The sequence below is a fragment of the Phaenicophaeus curvirostris genome, unplaced genomic scaffold (genome assembly GCF_032191515.1).
Source record: "Phaenicophaeus curvirostris isolate KB17595 unplaced genomic scaffold, BPBGC_Pcur_1.0 scaffold_44, whole genome shotgun sequence".
Lineage (NCBI taxonomy): Eukaryota > Metazoa > Chordata > Aves > Cuculiformes > Cuculidae > Phaenicophaeus > Phaenicophaeus curvirostris.
In genome coordinates, this window is record NW_027206667.1 from 413826 (window position 1) to 423436 (window position 9611).

Genomic DNA, 9611 nt, shown 5'->3' on the forward strand with positions numbered 1-9611 from the left:
CCCCTCCCCGCCTCGTACCGGACCCCCCAAACCGCCCCCCAAGACCCCCAGTACCGGACACCCCCCTCCCCCACTCCCCGGCCCCCCAAATGCCCCGCCGCAAGCCCGCCCCCCGCCGCCGCCCCCCCTCCCCCCCGCCCCCAACGCCGCGGAGGAGACGCAGTGAGTGAGGGGGGGGTGGTCGGGGGCGGCTACAGGCGGTGTAGGCCCTGAAAGACCCTATAGAGCAAATAAACCCCTATAGACCCCCTCTAGACCCCTATGGACCCAATAGACCCCAATGGACCCTATAGACCCCCTTTAGACCTCTATGGACCCAATAGACCCCTATGGAACCTATAGACTCCCTTTAGACCCCTATGGACCCTCTAGACCCCCTTTAGACCCCCTTTAGACCCCTATAGACCCCTATGGAACCTATAGATCCCCTTTAGACTCCTATGGACCTCACAGACCCCAATGGACCCTATAGACCCCCTTTTGACCCCTATGGACCCAATAGACCCCTATGGACCCTATAGACCTCCTTTAGACTCCTATGGACCCAATAGACCCCTATAGACCCCCTTTAGACTCCTATAGAGCGCTATGGACCTCACAGACCCCAATGGACCCTATAGACCCCCTTTAGACTCCTATAGAGCGCTATGGACCTCACAGACTCCAATGGACCCTATAGACCCCCTTTAGACCCCTATGGACCCAATAGACCCCCTTTAGACCCCTATGGACCCAATAGACCCCAATGGACCCTATAGACCCCCTTTAGACTCTGATAGACCCACTATGGACCTCATAGACCCCAATGAACCCTATAGACCCCCTTTAGACTCCTATAGAGCGCTATGGACCTCACAGACCCCAATGGAACCTATAGAACCCCTTTAGACTCCTATAGAGCGCTATGGACCTCACAGACCCCAATGGACCCTATAGACCCCCTTTAGACTCCTATAGAGCGCTATGGACCTCACAGACTCCAATGGCCCCTATAGACCCCCTTTAGACCCCTATGGACCCAATAGACCCCAATGGACCCTATAGACCCCCTTTAGACTCTGATAGACCCACTATGGACCTCATAGACCCCAATGAACCCTATAGACCCCCTTTAGACTCTGATAGACCCACTATGGACCTCATAGACCCCAATGAACCCTATAGACCCCCTTTAGACTCCTATAGACCGCTATGGACCTCACAGACCCCAATGGAACCTATAGAACCCCTTTAGACTCCTATAGAGCGCTATGGACCTCACAGACCCCAATGGCCCCTATAGACCTCCTTTAGACCCCTATGGACCCAATAGACCCCAATGGACCCTATAGACCCCCTTTAGACTCCGATAGACCCACTATGGACCTCATAGACCCCAATGAACCCTATAGACCCCCTTTAGACTCCTATAGACCCCTATGGACCTCACAGACCCCAATGGACCCTATAGACCCGCTTTAGACTCCTATAGACCCCTATGGACCTCACAGACCCCAATGGACCATATAGGCCCCCTTTAGACTCCTATAGAGCGCTATGGACCTCACAGACCCCAATGGCCCCTATAGACCCCCTTTAGACCCCTATGGACTCAATAGACCCCAATGGACACTATAGACCCCCTTTAGACCCCTATGGACCCAATAGATCCCAATGGAACCTATAGACCCGCTTTAGACCCCTATGGACCCTTTAGACCCCTATAGACCACTATGGACCTCACAGGCCCCAATGGACCCTATAGACCCCCTTTAGACCCCTATGGACCTAATAGACCCCAATGGACCCTATAGACCCCCTTTAGACCCCTATGGACCTCACAGACCCCAATGGACCCTATAGACCCCCTTTAGACCCCTATGGGCCCAATAGACCCCAATGGACCCTATAGACCACTATGGACCTCACAGGCCCCAATGGAACCTATAGACCCCCTTTAGACTCCTATGGACCCAATAGACCCCTATGGACCCCACAGGCCCCTATGCACCCTATAGACCCCCTATAGACCCTTTAGACTCCCATAGACCCCCTATGGATCCTGATAGACCCCATAGACCCTGTTTAGAACCATACAGTCCCTATAGACCCCAATGGACCCCATAGACCCTTATAGACCCCTATGCACCCTTTAGACTCCCATAAACCCCCTATGAACCCTGTCACTCTATGGGCCCCACAGACCCTATAGGCCCCTATAGACCCGTGTGGACCCCTTTAGACCCCTATGGACCCCATAGACCCCCTATAGACCCTCTATAGGCCTCTATGGACCCCAATGGACCCCTATAGACCCCATTGGAACCCTGTAGACCCTAGGGACCCCTATAGACCTTGTGGGCCCCTGTCAACCCTTATAGACCATATGAACCCCTATGGACCCCATAGACCCCTATAGACCCTGTGGAGCCCAATGAACCCTATGGACCCCACAGGCCTTGTAGGCCCCTTTAGACCCCTGTGGACCTCTATAGACCCCATTGGACCCCTATAGACCTTGTGGGCCCCTAGGGACCCTTATAGACCGTATGAACCCCTATGGACCCTTATAGACCATATGAACCCCCATAGACCCCCTGTAGACCCCATAGACGCCCTATGGACCCTATAGACCTCATTGGACCCCTATCGGCCTTGTGGGCCCCTATGGACTGTTATAGACCATATGAACCCCTGTAGACCCCATAGACCCCCTATGGACCCCTATAGACCTCATTGGGCCCCTATAGACCTTGTGGGCCCCTATGGACTGTTATAGACCATATGAACCCCTATGGGCCCTTGTAGACCATATGAACCCCCTGTAGACCCCACAGACCCCCTATGGACCCCTGTAGACCCCCTATAGACCCCATAGACCCCCTATGGACCCTATAGACCCCTATGGACCCCCTGCTCCCCCCTCCCAGGGTTCCGTCCCGGCACGCGGGCGCTCCAGGAGATCCGCAAGTACCAGGGCAGCTCCCAGCTCCTCCTGCGCCCGGGACCCTTTTCCCGCCTGGTGAGAGACAATTGCCCCCCCGCAATTGCCCCCCCGTGTCCCAGAACTGCCCCTCCTGCCCCACACCTGCCCCTCCTGCCCCCCCCCTGCCCCCACAACTGCCCCTCGTGCCCCAAACCCACCCCTTTTTGCCCCAAAACTGCCCCCCTGTGCCCCACAGCAACCCCTGCGCCTGCCTGGAGAGACAATTGCCCCCCACAACTGCCCCTAAACAGCCCCAAACCACCCAGGATTGCACCCAAAACAGCCCCTGGGACCCCAAAACAGCCCAAAAACCATGTGGGGGACTCCAAAACAGCCCCTGGGACCCCAAAACAGCCCCCGAACCACCTGGGGGACCCCAAAACAGCCCCTGGGACCCCAAAACAGACCAAAACCACCTGGGGGACCCCAAAACAGCCCCTGGGACCCCAAAACAGCCCCAAAAATACCTGGGAGAACCCAAAACAGCCCCTGGGACTCCAGAACACCACAGGGTACCCCAAAACCACCCCATGGGACCCCAAAACAGCCAGGATTTCACCCAAAACAGCCCAGGGGACCCCAAATCAGACCCCAAACCCCCAGGGTTCCCCTCAAAACAGCCCCTGGGACTCCAAAAGAGCTGCAGAACACGTGGGGGACCCCAAAACAGCCCCTGTCACCCCAAAACAGACCCCAAACCCCCAGGATTCCCCCCAAAACTGCCCCTGGGACCCCAAAACTGCCCCTGGGACCCCAAAACTGCCCCTGGGACCTCAAAACTGCCCAGGAGACCCCAAAACAGACCCCAAACCCTCAGGATTACCCCCAAAACAGCCCCTGGGACCCCAAAACAGCCCGAAAACCACATGGAGGACCCCAAAACAGCCCCTGGGACTCCAGAACACCTCAGGGTACCCCAAAACCACCCCATGGGACCCCAAAACAGCCAGGATTTCACCCCAAACAGCCCAGGGGACCCCAAATCAGACCCCAAACCTTCAGGATAACCCTCAAAACTGCCCCTGGGACCCCAAAACACCCCAAAAACATGTGGAGGACCCCAAAACAGCCCCTGGGACTCCAGAACACCTCAGGGTACCCCAAAACCATCCCATGGGACCCCAAAACAACCAGGATTTCACCCAAAACAGCCCCAAACCCCCACGTTTCCCCTCAAAACAGCCCCTGGGACCCCAAAACAGACCCAAAACATCTGGGAGACCCCAAAACAGCCCCTGGGACCCCAAAACAGCCCCAAAACACCTGGGAGACCCCAAAACAGCCTCTGGGACTCCAGAACACCGCAGGGTACCCCAAAACCACCCCATGGGACCCCAAAACAGCCAGGATTCTCCACAAAACAGCCAAGGGGCACCCGAAAACACTAAGGGGAGGGGGCAAAACAGACTAGGGGACCCCAAAACACTTGGGGGACCCCAAAACAGACCTCAAAACACAGCAAGGGACCCCAAAATACAACAAGGGACCCTAAAACACAACAAGGGACACCAAAACACCTGGGGGACCCCAAAACAGACCTCAAAACACAGCATGGGACCCCAAAATACAACAAGAGACCCCAAAACAGACCCCAAAAGACAGCAGGGGACCCCAAAATACAACAAGGGACCCTAAAACCCCCAGGAGGACCCAAACCAGCCCCCAAAACCAGCCCCGGGACCTCAGAAAGCCCCATGTCCCGCCCCGCAACGTCCTTGTGTCCTCCCTCTTGTCCTTGTGTCCCCCCCCAATGTCCTTGTGTCCCCTCCTTCTCCCCCCTCTCGGCCTTGTGTCCCCCCCAATGTCCTTGTCCCCCCCCCCATTGCGTCCTTGTGTCCCCTCCCCCCCCCGACATGGGAACTGTCCTGCCCCCCACCTTCTCCCAGCGTCCCCCCTATTCCCAGCAAGTCCCCCATGTCTCCCTGTCCCCCTCCAATGTCACCCTTGTCTCCCCAATGTCCCCCCCTCCCCACAGTCCCCACCCTGTCCCCCAGTGTCCCCCTGACCCCCCCAGTGTCCCCACATCCCCCTGTCCCCCATCCCCACAGTCTCCCCCGTTACCTCATGTCCCCCTGTACCCCCAGTGTCCCCAGTCCCCCTGACCCCAATGTCCCCAATGTCCCCTTGCCCCCCCATGTCCCCAGTGTGCCCAGTGCCCCTGACCCCAATGTCCCCCAGTGTCCCCTTGTCCCCTCAGTGTCCCCATATCCCCCGTCCCCAATGTCCCCAGTGTCCCCAGTGCCCCTGACCCCAATGTTCCCCTTGTCCCCCCAATGTCCCCCCGGCGTCCCCTTGTCCCCCCAGTGTCCCCATCCCCAATGTCCCCCAGTGTCCCCCCAGTGTCCCCCATCCCCAATGTCCCCCATGTCCCTTTGTTCCCTCAATGTCCCCCCAGTGTGCCCAGTGCCCCTGACCCCAATGTCCCCCAGTATCCCCTTGTCCCCTCAGTGTCCCCATATCCCCCGTCCCCAATGTCCCCAATGTCCCCAGTGTCCCCAGTGCCCCTGACCCCAATGTCCCCTTGACCCCCCAATGGCTCCTCAGTGTCCCCAGTCCCCCTGTCCCCCATCGCTGCAGTCTCGCCGGTGTCCCCCTGTCCCCAATATCCCCTTGTCCCCTCAATGTCCCCTGATGTCCCCTTGTTCCCCCAGTGTCCCCATATCCCCTGTCCCCAATGTCCCCCAGTGTCCCTCCAGTGTCCCTCATCCCCCTGTCCCCAATGTCCCCCAGTGTCCCCCATCCCCCCATCCCCATTGTCCCCTATGTCCCTTTGTCCCCTCAATGTCCCCCTAGTGCCCCTGACCCCAATGTCCCCCTTGTCCCCCCAATGTCCCCTCAGTGTCCCCAGTCCCCCTGTCCCCCATCGCTGCAGTCTCGCCTGTGTCCCCCTGTCCCCAGTATCCCCTTGTCCCCCCAATGTCCCCTCGTGTCCCCTTGTCCCCCCAGTGTCCCCATATCCCCTGTCCCCAATGTCCCCCATGTCCCTTTGTCCCCTCAATGTCCCCTCAGTGTCCCCAGTGCCCCTGACCCCAATGTCCCCCTTGTCCCCTCAATGTCCCCCGGTGTCCCCTTGTCCCCCCAGTGTCCCCATATCCCCTGACCCCAATGTCCCCTTGTCCCCCCAGTGTCCCCCATCCTCCAGTCCCCAATGTCCCCCATGCCCCTTTGTCCCCTCAATGTCCCCCCAGTGTCCCCAGTCCCCCGGTCCCTCAATGTCCCCCTGTCCCCCAATGTCCCTCGTCCTCTTGTCCCCCCATGTCCCCTTGTCCCCCCAACGTCCCCACTGTGTCCCCCATCCCTGCAGTCTCCCCCGTCCCTCCCCATGTCCCCCTGTCCCCAGTGTCCCCAGTGTCCCCCTGTCCCCAGGTGCGGGAGATCTGCCTGCTGTTCACCCGAGGCGTCGATTTCCAGTGGCAGCGAATGGCACTGGTGGCCCTGCAGGAGGTGGGGACAGGGGGGACACTGGGGACACTGAGGGGGCAGGGGGACTGGGAACTGGAGGGACACTGGGGGGACACTAGGAACACCGGGGGGGCAGGGGGACCGGGGACAGGGGGGACACTGGGGACAGGGGGACATTGGGGACACTGGGGAGGACACTGGGGGACACTGGGGGGACATTGAGGACACTGAGGGGACATTGGGGACACTGGGGGGGCAGGGGAGCTGGGGACAGGGGGATCATAGGGGACAGGGGGGACACTGGGGACCTCGGGGGGGGCAGGGGGACACTGGGGGGGCAGAGGGACAGGGGGACATTGAGGACCCTGGGGAGGGGGACAAGGGGACACTGGGGACATTGGGAAACCGGGGTGGGGGGCAGGGGGACAGGGGGGACATTGGGGACCCTGGGGGGGACACGGGGGGGACATTGGGGACACTGGGGAGGACACTGGGGGACACTAGGGGGACATTGAGGACACTGAGGGGACATTGGGGACACTGGGGGGGCAGGGGAACTGGGGACAGGGGGATCATAGGGGCAGGGGGACATTGGGGACACTGAGAGGGACATTTGGGACACTGGGGAGGACACTGGGGGGACATTGAAGACACTGAGGGGACATTGGGGACACTGGGGGGGCAGGGGAACTGGGGACAGGGGGATCATAGGGGACGGGGGACATTGGGGACACTGGGGGGGCAGAGGGACAGGGGGACATTGAGGACCCTGGGGGAGGGGGACAAGGGGACACTGGGGACATTGGGAACCCAGGGTGGGGGGCAGGGGGACTGGGGACAGGGGGATCATAGGGGACAGGGGGGACATTGGGGACCCTGGGGGGGACACTGGGGGGACAGGGGGGGACACTGGGGACACTGGGTGGGCAGGGGGACCGGGGACAGGGGGGACATTGGAGACACTGGGGGGGACATTGTGTGGGACATTGGGGACACTGGAGGCCATTGGGGACACTGGGGGGGACGGGGGGACATTGGGGACACTGGGGGGGACATTGGAGACACTGGGGGGGACATTGGGAACACTGGGGGGACATTGGGGACACTGGGGGGGACAGGAGGGACATTGGGGACACTGGGGGTGCGTTGGGAACACTGGGGGGACATTGGGGACACTGGGGACACTAGGGGTGCATTGGGGACACTGGGGGGACATAGGGGAGAGGGGGGCTCTCTGGAGGGGTTTTGGGGTGGTTTGGGGTTCCCTGAATGGTGATTTTGGGGTCCCTGGGGGAGGCACTTTAAGATCCCAGTTTGGGGGTGCGGGGTGGGGCATTTGAGGGGGTTAGGGGTGCAGTTTGTGCCCCCCCCTCACCCTGTCACCCCCTCTGATTTTTGGGGTGCAATTTTGAGGCTCTTTGGGGTTTTAGGGTTGATTTTGGGGTTCCTGCGGGGGGGGCACTTTGAGACCCCAGTTTGGGGGTTTGGGGGGGTTTGTGGATCCCAGGTGGGGCATTTGGGGTGACTGGGGGTGCAGTTTGTGCCCCCTCCCCACCCCGTCACCCCCTCTGATTTTTGGGTGCGATTTTGGGGCTGCTTGGGGTTTTGGGGGTGATTTTGATGTCCTGGGGGGGCACTTTGGGACCCCAGTTTGGGGGTGCAGGGAGGGATTTGAGGGTCCCCCTTGGGGTATTTGGGGCGTCTGGGGGTGCAGTTTGTGCCCCCCCCACCCCGTCCCCCCTCTCTGATTTTTGGGGTGCAATTTTGGGGCCGTTTGAGGTTTTAGAGCTGATTTTGGGGTCCCTGGGGGGGAGCACTTTGGGACTCCAATTTGGGGGTGCAGGAAGGGGGTTCGTGGATCCCAGGTGGGCCATTTGGGGCGACTGGGGGTGCAGTTTGTGCCCCGCCCCGCCCCGTCCCCCCCTCATTTTTTGGGGTGCAGGCGGCGGAGGCGTTTCTCGTGCGGCTGCTGGAGGACGCTTACCTGTGCTCGCTCCACGCTCGCCGCGTCACCCTGTACCCCAAGGACATCCAGCTCGCCCGGCGCCTCCGCGGTTTCGAAGGGGGGATGGCCTGAGGGAGAACCCCCCCCTCCCCCCACCCCAGGGCCCCCCCATATCCAAAGAACCCCCCCAAAACTCAAAGAACCCCCCCCAAACCCAAAGAACTCCTCTCCTAAACCACCCCAAACCCCATCCTGAACGCCCCAAATCCTCCAATGACGCCTCCAAGGCTCCCCCTGTGACCCCCCCCAAACACTCCCCTGACCCCCCCCACCCCAAATGACCCCCCTGCCCCCCCCAGACCAAAAGAACCCCCCCAAACCCAAAGAACCCCCCCAAACCACCCCAAACCCCATCCTGAAAGCCCTAAATCCTCCAATGATGCCTCCAAGGCTCCCCCTGTGACCCCCCCCAAAACACTCCCCTGACCCCCCCTTCACCCCAATGACCCCCCCGACCCCAAATGACCCCCCAAACCCAAAGACCCCCCCCAAACCACCCCAAACCCCATCCTGAGAGCCCCGAATCCCCCAATGATGCCTCCAAGGCTCCCCCTGTGACCCCCCTGACCCCCCCCCTTCACCCCAATGACCCCCCCAGGCCAAAAGACCCCCCCAAAACCCCAAGAAGCTCCAGTTAGGGGCAGCACTTTGAGGACCCCCCCTTTCCTCCACCCCAATGACTCTCCCCACCCCAAATGCCCCCCCCAGACCAAAAGACCCCCCCCAACCCCTCCCCTGACCCCCCCAAAACCCCAAGGAGCTCCAGTTCGGGCAACACTTTGAGGACCCCCCCCCCCCACTTCCTCCACCCCTGTGCTCCCCCGACCCCCCCAAAATCCCAGGGAGCTGCAGCTGGAGGAGGGGGTAGCAGTTTGATACCCCTCTCCCATACCCCCCCCCACAAATGACCCCCCCGGGCCCCCCCAAACCCCTAATGTACCCCCCCCTTATGGGATTTGGGGTGCGGGGGCAGCACAGGGAGCCTCCCTGACCCCCCCATGAGAAAAGCCCCACTCCCCCCATTAAGGGGGACTTGGGGAGCTAATAATGGGACCCCCCCCAAATAAATATGTTGAACCCCCCCCTTGTTGTCTTTTGGGGGTCTAGGGGGCATTTTGGTGCGTCCTGGGGCGCCTTTTGGGGTTGAGGAGTCTCGGGGGGAGCAGATTTGGGGTGCGGGGGGCCAGATTAAGGGCTGGAGGGGGCATTTGGGGGGTCCTGGGGCACCTTTTGGGGTTG

The 9611-nt window shown here is 60.7% G+C and overlaps 1 protein-coding gene across 1 annotated transcript; it reads left to right on the forward strand.

Annotated features, from left to right (window-relative positions):
• Window positions 1-89: 89 nt before the first annotated feature.
• Window positions 90-8513, forward strand: LOC138733885 (histone H3-like centromeric protein A). The gene is made up of 4 exons (XM_069881395.1): window positions 90-162; window positions 2910-3038; window positions 6315-6409; window positions 8310-8513. Exons 1-4 carry the CDS (start codon window positions 90-92, stop codon window positions 8442-8444), a joined length of 432 nt encoding a protein of 143 aa, XP_069737496.1. The 3' UTR covers window positions 8445-8513.
• Window positions 8514-9611: the final 1098 nt, after the last annotated feature.

Excerpts from the sequence above, each read along its gene's own strand:
- LOC138733885 (XM_069881395.1), top strand. The coding sequence starts at position 90 with ATGCCCCGCCGCAAGCCCGCCCCCCGCCGCCGCCCCCCCTCCCCCCCG. Across the intron at positions 163-2,909 it reads AACGCCGCGGAGGAGACGCA|GGTTCCGTCCCGGCACGCGG; the intron begins GTGAGTGAGGGG and ends CCCCCCTCCCAG. Across the intron at positions 6,410-8,309 it reads CACTGGTGGCCCTGCAGGAG|GCGGCGGAGGCGTTTCTCGT; the intron begins GTGGGGACAGGG and ends TTTGGGGTGCAG.